This window comes from Rhinoderma darwinii, chromosome 4, assembly GCF_050947455.1.
Source record: "Rhinoderma darwinii isolate aRhiDar2 chromosome 4, aRhiDar2.hap1, whole genome shotgun sequence".
NCBI lineage: Eukaryota > Metazoa > Chordata > Amphibia > Anura > Rhinodermatidae > Rhinoderma > Rhinoderma darwinii.
This window is the reverse complement of record NC_134690.1, coordinates 323,511,848-323,525,036: the sequence shown is the minus strand read 5'-3', so window position 1 is coordinate 323,525,036 and position 13,189 is coordinate 323,511,848. Positions and strand designations below refer to the sequence as shown.

The 13,189-nt window shown below is 43.0% G+C and overlaps 1 protein-coding gene across 1 annotated transcript in view; it reads left to right on the top strand.

Moving 5' to 3' along the window:
- The window catches only part of GALM (galactose mutarotase), a 79,831-nt gene extending 66,842 nt beyond the window's left edge, over positions 1-12,989 (top strand). Inside the window, exons 7-8 of the mRNA XM_075864430.1 lie at positions 7,221-7,395; positions 12,720-12,989. Coding sequence (XP_075720545.1) covers positions 7,221-7,395; positions 12,720-12,797 — 253 coding nt within the window. The 3' untranslated portion in view covers positions 12,798-12,989. The remainder of the gene's footprint in view (positions 1-7,220; positions 7,396-12,719) is intronic.
- The last annotated feature ends 200 nt before the right edge of the window (positions 12,990-13,189 follow it).

Here is a 13,189-nt window from a genome sequence, read left to right as displayed (position 1 = left end):
CAATTGCCTAGATTTAGTTTTTATTCGTTTAATATGATGAATGAATACTCCTCTCAACCATGCTTTCATGGCGTCCCATAACACCCCTCGCGGCACTGACTCAGTATTAAAATTGAAGTATTCTTTTATCAAGTCCCGTATTTCCCCACCATCCATTAATCTTAGCCAAAACGCATTCAGCTTCCAATTCCCGGGGTTCCTGGTGTGCCTTACACCGACTTCCAGCGTCACCGCCATCGGAGAGTGGTCTGACAACGCCCTCTGTAGATATTCAATTTGTGCTATGTACGGCACTGCTGAAGCTGAGCATGCTACCATGTCTATTCGCGAAAGAGACAGAAATGTGGACGATGCACACGAGTACTGCCTCACCCCTGGATGTTTATCTCTCCAAATATCCCGCAAGCCCAATTCTTCCATTAATCTTCCAAAGGCAGTCAGCTCACCCCTTTGCCCTCCCCCTCCCCTATTAAACCTATCCAACCCTTCAGACATTACTGCATTAAAATCCCCCATCACAATTAGCGGTACCTCAGGCCACCTGGAAAGTTTCTCCGTAACTCGTTTTAGTACAGTGCTAGAATAAGACGGAGGGATATACAGCACTACTAGAATACACTCCCAGTGATATATAGTACAGTGCACTCCCACATATCTCCCCTCCTCATCAGAGAAAGACGAATGACAAACAAAGGGAAGACTCCTGTGTATCAGCAAACTCACCCCCCTAGAATACGTTGTATGAAAGGAGTGAAACCCATGTGCGATCCACACTCTCTGCAGTAAGGACACAGATTCTCTAGTCAGATGCGTTTCTTGCAGCCCCACTATCAGGGCATTTTGCTGTTTAACCCAGTTAAAGATTGCCTGTCGTTTCCTAGCTTCCCGTATTCCCCGGACATTCCAGGATAGACATTTAACCGATCCCATCAGGCGTCATATCTTTGAGAAATCTGTTACTATTCCAACCTGCTCCAGTTAAGATATTAGGCCGTGCGTTCCCTCCCTCCTCCCCTCCCCCCCCAACAAAACCTCCCCTCCGAAAAGGGTCAGAGCGACATGTACTGTCTCTCCTATCCAGCTGAGACGCACCATAGTGCGAACTTTTGACATGCCCCATTGGCATCTCCCTTTGAACCATTTAACTTTCTCACCACTTCCAGTGAGCGCTGGCTCCCACTGCTATTCGTATGTAATAAACAATCCCACACAATCAGCAGAATTTACAGATACATTAGGTACCCAGTAACAATCCCACAATAACATTGCCGTCAGGTGCGGCCATTCTTGTTAAAAGGATACCACCCTGCTGTGTTTCAGACAAGGGTGTTCACACACTGAAGAACTGCATAAGAACATATAATGTGCTACAGTCCCGCTAATGCCAACATGGCTCCAGACTTCACCGCCCAGGCGGGCTTTCACGCATCTTCTTCTCCAGCCGGTCTCCGCAGCCGGGCCTCATTGCCATCCAGCCATCTGGCAGCCTCTCTGGGGTTCTCAAAGAATGAAGCAGTCCCAAATGCAACCACCCGCAATTTAGCCGGATACATCATGGAGTATGGTATGGACAAGTTCCTCAGATGCTTCTTTACGTCCCAATATTGCAGCCGCTTCTTCTGGACCTCCGCAGAGAAATCCGGATAAAAGGATATTTTGGCGCCATTAATGGAGATATCCTGCCGTTCCCTTGCCTTCTTCAGTATCTTGTCTCTGTCCTTGTAGTGCAACAGCTTCACTAAGACCGGTCTCGGGGGTCTCCCCGGTGGTCCCGGTCTGGTAGGTACTCTGTGCGCTCTTTCAACAGCATATAAAGGAGACAGCTCTTCCCGGCCAAACTGCTCCAGCAGCCATTTTTCAAAAAACTCATCCGAGTTATTGCCCTCCGTTTTTTCCGGCATTCCTACCAACCGCACGTTGTTTCTGCGTAACCGATTTTCCAAATCATCTGCCTTAGCCTGCAGGGCTACCACCGCCAAGGACTGAGACTGCACATCCCGCCTGAGCTCCGGCAGGACATCTTCCACTTCAGACACTCTCCCCTCAATAACTGTGGTTCTTTCTGCCACTTTCTGTAGGTCATTTCTTTACAGCAGAATATCCTCCTTCAGGCTTCCCATCTGCCCAGTCAGCATAGATAAGATCGAGGAGTTCTGCTTCACCGCAGCGAGTATATCTGTGAGGGAAGGCTCCTTCACCTGGTCTCTCCTGCTATGCGTTCTGCCTCCATCTTCCTCAACACGCCTGTCCCGCCGCCGACTCCCCAGCTCTTCCTCCCCCTCACTCACCGTGTCCTTTCCCAGCACGGAGTATCTGGAGCCCGAGGCCATGCTGTCTGCCTTCCCACTGCTAGCCACCAGCGTCTTGCCTGCTGCAGATCCGCTCGCACGAGGGGTTCTTGCAAATCTCTCCAGTCTGTCTGCTGTTTCAGACCGCATGTGCCTGCTCCTGCATTCAGTCTCCTTGGCGCCATCTTGTCTTCTCGGACCCGGACTTGCCGGCGGCGTTTTTTGTTTTTTAGAACGGGTCATTGCAGCTGTATTAAGCGGTATCGACTCCTCCAGCTTCCCAGCCTCCTGGTCGGTGAATATTACCGGGTAAATCAGGGATAATCAGTACTTTCAGGATGGATACAGCAGGAGCTCCAGCCACACACGTCCTCTTACATCTGCTGCTAGGCCACGCCCCCATAATACCGCTAAGTTTAAGCTTACCGGATATGTTTTCAGTTTAAGTGTCGCTAAATGCAGTCTGGCGGCTCAGTTGGCAGCGTTTGGCAGACACAAGAATGTCAAGATTTGGCAGCCCCTTCACAGATAGTGCCACAGTGCCCTCTGGAGCTAGTGGCACAGTGCCCCCTGGAGCTAGTGCCACAGTGCCCCCTGGAGCTAGTGCCACAGTGCCCCCTGGAGCTAGTGCCACAGTGCCCCCTGGAGCTAGTGCCACAGTGCCCCCTGGAGCTAGTGCCATTGGGACTCCCTCTAGGAGTGGAATCCCCAGCCAGAGCATAGGCAGTGGATTCCGCTCCTAGAGGGAACCCCTGATGTCACTGTCCCCGGGCACAGCGCTTAAAGTAACGCTGTGCCCGGGGAGTCCTCGGCGAGCAGAGGAGCTCCCTATGCTCCTCCGCTCTGAACTAATCCTGAAGCAGGGAGCTGACGGTTCCTGGTTTCAGCATTTGGTTCAACTGTATCTGTGTCCTGAGGACGCAGATACAGTTGACAGTGGGACACACCCCCGGCCACACAGGACACCGCTCACCTACCACCAATGGACTGCAGTCGTCATGAAGGAGCGCCGGCACATTCCTCCTTCAGCCTTCTCTCTCCTCTCCTTAGGGAGCTATAGTGCCCCGCGGGCCACAGATGACAGTCTCAAGGGTCGCATGCGGCTTACGTGTTTGAGACCCCTGCCCTATCCTCCGTATAGGCTATCAATATCTGATCGGTGGGGGTCCAACTCTCTGGGCCGCAGCATGTGCCTCTATGCACACGACTGCCATACTGTGAATCGCAGAAGGGAGAAGGCTGTAATACTGTAAACCTAAAAGTGTTTTGACGATTCACTGTGTGAGCAGTGACAGGAATTAAGGGGAAACAGTGCTATCCTGAGGAAAGGCCATCAATTTCTTCTTACTGGAAAAAACATTTAAAGAGTCAGAGCCTTTAGCACTAAATTAGAGAAGAAGTTTTTTTAATCTTCCTAATTACATGTTATTTACATAGTTAGTAAGGTTGAAAAAAGACACATGTCCATCAAGTTCAACCAAGGGATGGGAAAAGGGAAGGGAAAAATTTCTACACACTGACATAGGAGCTGATGTTTTTTTGTTCTAGGAAATTATCTAAGCCTTTTTTAAAGCCATCTACTGTCCCTGCTGTGACCAGCTCCTGCGGTAGACTATTCCATAGATTCACAGTTCTCACAGTAAAGAAGGCTTGTCGCCTCTGCAGATTAAACCTTTTTTTCTCCAAACGGAGGAAGTGCCCCCTTGTTTTTTGAGGGGGTTTTACATGGAACAGGATTTCACCATATTTTTTGGATGTGCCATTCATATATTTATATAAGTTAATCATGTCCCCCGTATATAGTAGTCTCTTTTCAAGGCTAAATAGGTTTAATTATTTTAATCTTTCCTCATAACTTAGATTCTCCATGCCCCTTATTAGCTTCGTTGCTCTTTTTTGTATTTTTTTCTAACTCCAGGGCATCCTTTCTATAAACTGGAGCCCAGAACTGAACTGCATATTCTAGATGAGGCTGCACTAATGCTTTGTAAAGTGGTACTATTATATCCCTGTCCCGCGAGTCCATGCCTCTTTTACTACATGACAATATCGTGCTGGCCTTTGAAGCAGCTGATTGACATTGCATGCTGTTGTTTAGTTTATGATCTACAGGTACACCCAGATCCTTCTCAACGAGTGACTCTCCCAGTATAGCTCCTCATAGGACATATGATGCATGCATATTGTGGGTACCCAGATGCATAACTTTACATTTATCTACATTAAACCTCATTACCAAGTGGATGCCCAAACACTTAGTGTGTCCAAATCAGCTTGCAATTTACGAACATCTTCTATAGACCGAAGAATACTACGTAGCTTGGTGTTATCTGCAAAAATATAAATAGTGCTATTAATCCCATCCTCTATATCATTAATAAAAAGTTGAATAATAGTGGTCCCATTACTGAACCCTATTGTACACCACTTATAACCGGGGACCATTCAGAGTAGGAATCATTGACCACAACTCTTTGGATACGGTCCTTGAGCCAATTCTCAATCCAATTACAAACTATGCTTTCTAAACCTATAGTCCTTAATTTACCCATTAGACGTCTTTGAGGGACAGTGTCAAATGCCTTTGCAAAGTCCAAAAACACTAAATCCACAGCGGCCCCTCTGTCTAGGCTTCTGCTCACCTCTTCATAAAAACAAATCAGGTTGGTCTGCCAACTTCTGTCCTTTGTAAAACCGTGCTGGCTGTCACTTATAATACAATTTTTGTCATGTAATCCTGTATATAGTCCCTCAATAGCCTCTCAAACATTTTTCCCATGATTGATGTTAAGCTAACTGGTCGATAATTACCTGTGGAAGACTTAGAGCCCTTTTTGAAAATAGGCACCACATTTGCCCTGTGCCAGTCCCTTGGCACTATACCAGTCGCTAGAGAATCCGTAAATATTATGAAAAGGGGGACAGAAATAACTGAAATAAGCTCTTTAAGAACTCTAGGGTGTAACCCATCTGGTCCCGGGGCCTTGTGTACATTTATTTTATTTAACTTAGCTTGGACCATATCTACATTCAGCCTATTCAGTATATTAATTGATGTATTAACAGCACTGGCTACATATAAAAAGAGAGGTTTTATATTTTGGTATCCTATTACTTCATGAAGTTTCCAAAGAAGTGATAGGTAATATTTAAAGGCTATGTACACCTTTTTGTTTTTAAAAAAGCAACCTTTATTAAATTAATGTAATTTGTGTGTTTAAGCAACTTTGAAAATCACTTATTTACAAAAAAAATTATTTAAGATACAGCTTCTATATATTCTGTATACATAGAAGCTGTATCATTTCTCTCCGCTTATTCCTTCACTTGAACTGACAGAATCAGCTGAGACAGATCAATTGTGTACAGGATACATAAAAGCTGTATCTTAAAAACGAAAACATTTTGTAAATAAAAGTTATTTTGAAAGTTGCTTCAAAACAAAAAATACATTAAATTGCTTACAAAGCTTTAAATAGCCTTTAAAGGTAAACATAGGTCGGTGGAAAAGTAGGAATGAACTGAAGAACACATTATATAGATATTACCTGTTCCTCCTGGTTTTTTTGTGCAAACTTGGAGTTTTTGTTAAGCCGTAATACGACACCTATAGGGGTGTATGTGGCCCTTCTATATCCACATGCCTCTGATTTCATAAGTAGCATTGCTTCTAACAGAGAATACCTCTGTAATACGGTGCCGTATGGATGCCCAATACCACAGCACGCAGAGCGCCTACAATACCTTAGTGCAGAGCCGCAGGAACTCATTGTGCCTCCATGCACACGACTGCCATGCTGCTTTGGTTTTTACGGAGTTAAGAAAATTTAGGATCCTGTGGTACTGAAAAAATTGAAGAAAAAAAAATAATTAGATGGCAAACTCTTGATTTTTATAAACAAAATGTAATCTGTTTAAAAAGATTTGTTGCAAAAATTTCTGACTGTCCCATTTATATAAATGGAGCTTGCAGAAATCCATGTACAGTCTGCAGAAACCGTTCAATTCAGATGAATGCCGTGTGTGAATTTATTTTTTCAATACTTTTTCTGGACTTTCCAACGAGGTTGGAAATGAACCATTAAGTAATTCCACAGTGCTAGTGAACTGGAGAGGATCAGAGAAATGATAGGGGATGTACCATTTTGATATCCAAAATAACGATTAAATTTGTCTTGGGGTGCATATCAAAACCTCAATCAATGCCCCAGTGGGGATATAAGGTGAGGGGAAAAGGGAAGTAATATTTGAATAGATTATCATTCATACATTTCATTTGTCTTTTTCAAGGCAAGAAAAATTTAAATATGACAACTTGGAAAATGTATTATTCTTTAGTAATTCCAACATCAAGTTGATACTATTGGAGACTGAAAGGCTATATACAAAGGTATTTTAATTTAAAATAATGATTGACCTAATCACTGTGATTGGTGGAACTTTATAAATAGTTTTTATTAAAAATTATTTGTCCTCTTTCGATACAGCTGCTCTGTAACCTTTACAGAGCAGCTCTATCGTTCACTAAGACCTGAATCCGTCAGTCCCGCAGACCTGATGGGTTCAGGGTCAGCGGGTCCACGCAGGATCCACCTGTAATCTATCACATTTAAGTTCTGATCTTAGATGTGATGGATAACAGGTGGTTCCTGCGTGTCGGAAACACTCAGGACCTGCTTTCACTGAACTAGTCAGTCCCACGGAACAGGATTTAGCTAACAATACAGCTGTTTTGTATAGAGAATACAGAGCAGCTGTATCTCAAAAAGTAGAAAGAATTTTTAATAAAACCTAGTTATAAAGTTGCACCAATCGCACTGACTGACATTTTTATTGAGAAAAAAAAATGCCTTTCAAAAGGTGTACATAGCCTTTAAAGTATTAGACAACAGTGTTCTACATTACATTTTATACATGCCCTATCTCTCACAGAGTATATCACAAGCCAAGTGGCAGAGTGCTCACTGTCCGCACAACTAAACCTGGAGTTCAGTTCTACACTGCTAATTTCTTGGATGGATCTCTTAAGGGAAAAGGTGGTGCCGTGTATCCCAAGCATTCTGCATTTTGCCTTGAGACTCAAGCATGGCCAGATGCTGTAAACAAGGTTAGTTTATTTCACATTGAATAAGGACTAGTTGACGTATTGTGTATATGTCGGAAAAGCTCCCAGCGTACACGCTTTACATGTCCATAGGGCTCCATTAGCACTACGGAGGCCAAAAGACTGTCCTGCTAGTATACTTTTTTTAAAGTAAGGAATAGCAGACTACTTTATTCCATCCCACGGAATCCTGTGCGGTATACATTTTTTTTAACAACTAGGGAGCCTATTGTGACGTATGCGACTGTATGGCATAAGTCACAGGCATATCTTTATTGTATACGTAATGGGCTTTTCATGACATACATTAAACAAATACGAATAAAGTCTATGGGTGACGGATGCCTAATCGTGTCACTCGTCACCCATAGACTATATAATGGTATCTGGACGTCATGAACTCTCATATACCGTTATAGTCTATGGTGATAGTTGCCACTCTTCGGGCATATGTCACTGCCTACTTTTTTTTATAAATTCTTTTATTTATCAGTTTTTCAAACATAACACGATGAAGCATAAAGAATCTGCAAGCATATAGCACTTCGGCATGCAGGCCGGAAAATGAGGTCATCTTGTATGATGCATGTGCAATCAGAGAAATAACAACATCAATTGGGTCTAGGCCCTTGCATCCCGAACCTGCAGACATGCACGAGGCCCACAGTGAAACATAACTTAAGAGGGGGAAAGAACAAAGAGAAGAGAAAGAAGGAAAGACCGGGGAGGGGCGGTAAAGGACTAATTCTGGTGATATATGCCCTGCAAAGGGTACAAATCAGGAGGCTACGATGTTCCTGAACTCCAGTGATGACTGGAACCTGACCCAGTGATACCAGGTCTTCATGAACTTGGCGTGAGTACCTCTCATGGATGCCGTGAGATCCTCCATCCTCATGATCTCCTGTATCTTATTAAACCACATGCTGAGCGACGGCGCAACAGATTGTCTCCACAGCGCTGGTATGCAGGCCCTGGCAGCGTTCACCAGATGGCGGACCACAGAGCGACGATATGAGGATAGTGGAACCTCGCACAGATGGAGCAAGAAGAAGGCCGGTGTGCATGGGAGCGGGAAGTTCGTGAATTTAGAAGTAATGCGCCACACTTCTGACCAAAAACCAGTCAGCCTCGGACATTCCCAAAAAACATGGAGGATCGTTCCCACCTGGTCACCACATCTCCAGCACAGCGGGGAGACCGCCGGAATCATGGCATGTAATCTGGAAGGCACCCTATACCAGCGCGTTAAAATTTTAAATCCCGCTTCTTGATACCTGCTGGCCATGGACGATTTGTGTGTCATCGTGTAAGCCCTATCTTGTTGTTCAGTCGAGAGAGAAATACCCAAATCCCTTTCCCAATGTAGCAGATATGTGGGTGTAGATAGGGTAGATGGGGAGATCAGTAGGGAGTATAGTCTGGATAGAGTGTGCTGCATCGAGCCCGAGCCTGCGCAAAGGAGTTCAAACAGAGTTTTGTCCCGTGCATATTCCGCAGAGTTAGGTAAGGACCTCAGGAAGTGACTCAGCTGAGTAATCTGCCAGGGAGTGAGGGGGAGAGGATCTGTCAAGGACAACAGTTGCGTGCCGGTCATCCATGACTCCCCGTGCAGGTAATGGGAGGCGGGGCGTCACTGCCTACTTTTAACGTATGCGTTGGGAGCTTTTACCGGTGTATACGTCAAATCTATGTAAGTAAACCCGATCTGAATGGGACCTAATATGCACTTAAGAATATAGAATTAAAACACCTTAACATTATTGTCATAATTACCAGATAGTTAGAAATCCCCAATAGGTTGGATTACCTCCATGTGGCAATCTATTAGGAAATGGCTAGCTATGGTTTTCCCACCATAAACATTTTTCACCCATCCGCAGGATAGGTGATAAATGTTTGATCACTGGGAACCCCACCGATCATTAAGCCATGAACGCGGTGAGAACCGTGTCTGGAGCAGCAGTTGAGAATTCGCACTGCCGCTTTGTACAAACTCTTTGAGAATTATGGAAACAGCTGCGCGTCAATGCAATCTGTGTAAGTGAGGAGGAAAGGGGGACTTGGGATCCCCGCTCTGTAGATAGGTAATGGTGGGAAAACTCCTTTAATTTGGAAGAACTTAATCACAGTCTGAATGTCCACATCCTGATAAGCCCTTAAAGGGGCTATATTAATTTTAAAAAAATACAGCGCTTGTAACCGAGCACTAAATGTACTTTTGTAATGTAGTGTATATTTGATAGTGTATGTGTTTATCTATCAGTGTGTCTACAAAGTCTAAAGGAAAAATAGAGCACTTGGCCATAGAAAACAACCAGGAAAGCTGGCATCCGTTTTGATGCTATGGGCAAATGATCCACTTTCTTCATTTGCTCTAGTTTTTATAAACCCCCCCCCCCATTGCTATATACACACACACCAGAATATATATGAAGACTGGCATTTCAAACCACAGTATTAACCCCTTAATGACCAGGCCTGAAAACGCCTTAATGACTAGCTACATTTTTTCATTTTTGTCTCTCTGCCTCTCAGCAGCCATAACTTTATAACTTTATTTTTTCATTGACGTGGCTATGTGAGGCCTTGTTTTATGCAAGAGAAATGATTTTTTTTTTACTGTGCAGTTTAGGGAAAATATAATTTATAGAATTTATTTTTGCAGCGTGAATATAGGAAGAAGCGATTTTATTAAGAGGTGTACTTAATAAATTTGGCACATCTTTAGCTGTCTGTGTGACAGAAGTCCAAATCTACGCTGGGTTTTAGCAGGAGTAGATCTATGCTATAACTCACGCCAGTTGCTGGCATAAGTTTTGGTAAATCTGATGGCCTATCGGAGGTCTTTCCCCCTCTGGTTAAACCCTGCCATTTTCTCGCCACTTTTGAAAAGTGGTTAGAAGTAGAAAGTCACAAATTTTAACGCAAATATGACATACATTAAAAAGTGCTACTTTTTAATGCCAGAAAACTGGCGTAAATAGTTGAATATATTCTCCCCACTGTATGTATGTATGTGTGTGTATGTGAGATATATATATATATATATATATATATATATATATTATTATATACGTATAGTGATGGGCCTTTTGTTTCTGGGACAAGTTTTTATTGTTTAATAGGTTGTCTCGTGTAATCATTGTATACTGAAAAGTTCTGGAATTTTCTAATATACTTCATGTCCTTTTGAGTTTTAATTCCTCAACAACAACAATGTTTACATATTTAAAAAAAAAAGACGCAAGCTTATACTTATACCCGTTCTCTATACTTCTCCGTCCAGGCCGGCCTCCTGGGATGACGTTTTATCCCATGTGACTGCTGCAGCGGTCACATGGGATGATTGTCATACCAGGAGGCCGGGCTGCAGGACATCAGAAGGACACGTTGACATGACTAGTATAAACTTTCCTTTTGGTAACCTGCTGTTTTCCACACCAGACATTCTACCTGAAAAACTGCACTACAATTTGGTGCGTTGTTTCGGCCGGAATTCCCTGCGACATCCACGGTGGATACGCTGTGTACGTTTAGCCAGAGTATCCATCCTGTGTGAGCCCTTAGAAAAACTCATAACTTTTCATTACACAATGACCAATCGTTATCTATGTAATGTCAACCTTAGAAGACTTTGTTTTAGTGAATTTTTTTTAAACTTTATTATACTGTTAAATGCAACTTTGTAATTGATTTTTATTAAAAAAATTATTACTTTTTGAGATACATTTTCTATGTGTCTTGGATACATACAAGCTGTATCTTGTGCTGAAACCTGAATCCGTCACATGATCGATAACAGCTGGATCTTGCGTGTCAGAGACACGCAAGACCCGCTGTCATCGAAGCCGTCAGTCCCGTTGACCTAACAGATTTGGGTTTCAGTGCAAGATACAGCTTCTATGTATCCAGGATACATAGGTGCTATAGCTCAAAAAATGAAAAAAAAAACAAATGAAGAACAATTTAAAGTTTTAATGAAACACTGTAATACATTGTTTTAGTAAAAAAAAAAGTTTACATAGCCTTTAAAGAGGCTCTGTCACCAGATTTTGCAACCCCTATCTGCTATTGCAGCAGATAGGCGCTGCAATGTAGATTACAGTAACGTTTTTATTTTTTAAAAACGAGCATTTTTGGCCAAGTTATGACCATTTTTGTATTTATGCAAATGAGGCTTGCAAAAGTACAACTGGGCGTGTTGAAAAGTAAAAGTACAACTGGGCGTGTATTATGTGCGTACATCGGGGCGTTTTTACTTCTTTTACTAGCTGGGCGTTCTGACGAGAAGTATCATCCACTTCTCTTCAGAACGCCCAGCTTCTGGCAGATCACGCTGTGACGTCACTTCCCCAGGTCCTGCATCGTGTCAGACGATCGAGGACACATCGGCACCAGAGGCTACAGTTGATTCTGCAGCAGCATCGGCGTTTGCAGGTAAGTAGCTACATCGACTTACCTGCAAACGCCGATGCTGCTGCAGAATCATCTGTAGCCTCTGGTGCCGATGTGTCCTCGCTCGTCTGACACGATGCAGGACCTGGGGAAGTGACGTCACAGCGTGATTTGCCAGAAGCTGGGCGTTCTGAAGAGAAGTGGACATAATACACGCCCAGTTGTACTTTTACTTTTCAACACGCCCAGTTGTACTTTTGCAAGCCTCATTTGCATAAATACAAAAATGGTCATAACTTGGCCAAAAATGCTTGTTTTTTAAAAAGAAAAACATTACTGTAATCTACATTGCAGCGCCGATCTGCTGCAATAGCAGATAGGGGTTGCAAAATCTGGTGACAGAGCCTCTTTAAGGTTGTTCAACCCCTTTTATTTAGATCTACTGACATCTGGATTGTTCTTATGATTGATGTTCCTAGGTGGTGATTCACAGATTAAATAATAGTAAGGCCCTGTTCACACAGAGTTTTTTTGCAGGCAGAAAAATCAGAAAAATCTGCCTTCAATTCCTCTAGGAATTTTGAGGCAGATTTTGACCTGCCTACACCCTTTTTGTTGTGTTTTTCGGCCGCGGCCATTTAGCACCGCTGGCAAAAATGCTTTAGCTTCCTCCCATTTATGTCAATGGGAGCTCAGAGACCGAAACGCCCAAAGAAAGGGCATGTGGCTTCTTTTTCCCGCGAGCATTTTTTCAGCTCCCTGGAAAAGGATGCCCCCGCCTCCCATTGAAAACAATGGGAGGCGATTTCGGCTGTGTCTTGCGGCGGTTTCTGTGGCAAAAAAACTCTGTGAGCAGAGCCTAACCGTATGTGTTGCGGTCTTTGTCACAAACAGTACACTGTAAATTCTTCATGTGTTTTTATTTACAGCCACAATTCCCAAACACCCTTCTACATCCAGGAGAAGAATATGACCAGACCACTTGGTTCAATTTCTCTGTGCAATAAACATGAACATCTTAATACTGAAATTAATTCAAAAATGGACATTACTTAATACTAAATTGGTTGTTTTCAAGACAGTTTCTTTTCTTGACAGCCCGATGATCAATTGCATTAACATAATCATAAAGACACAATCATTTAGTATATTTCTATGTACACTACTGATGGAACAATAAAAAGCCATCATTGAATGAACTTTTTTTTTTCCTTTAACTAAATACATTTATTTATTAATTATTTACATTTATTGTCTTGTGTAAACTATACCAAACATATACTATGTCCAACATCCCTATAAGGCTGGATTTACGCATTCTGTTTTGGTGCAGTTTTTTAAGCCAAAGCCAGGAGTGCATACAAAAGAGAGGAGAACTGTAAGGGTTTGTCCACACACA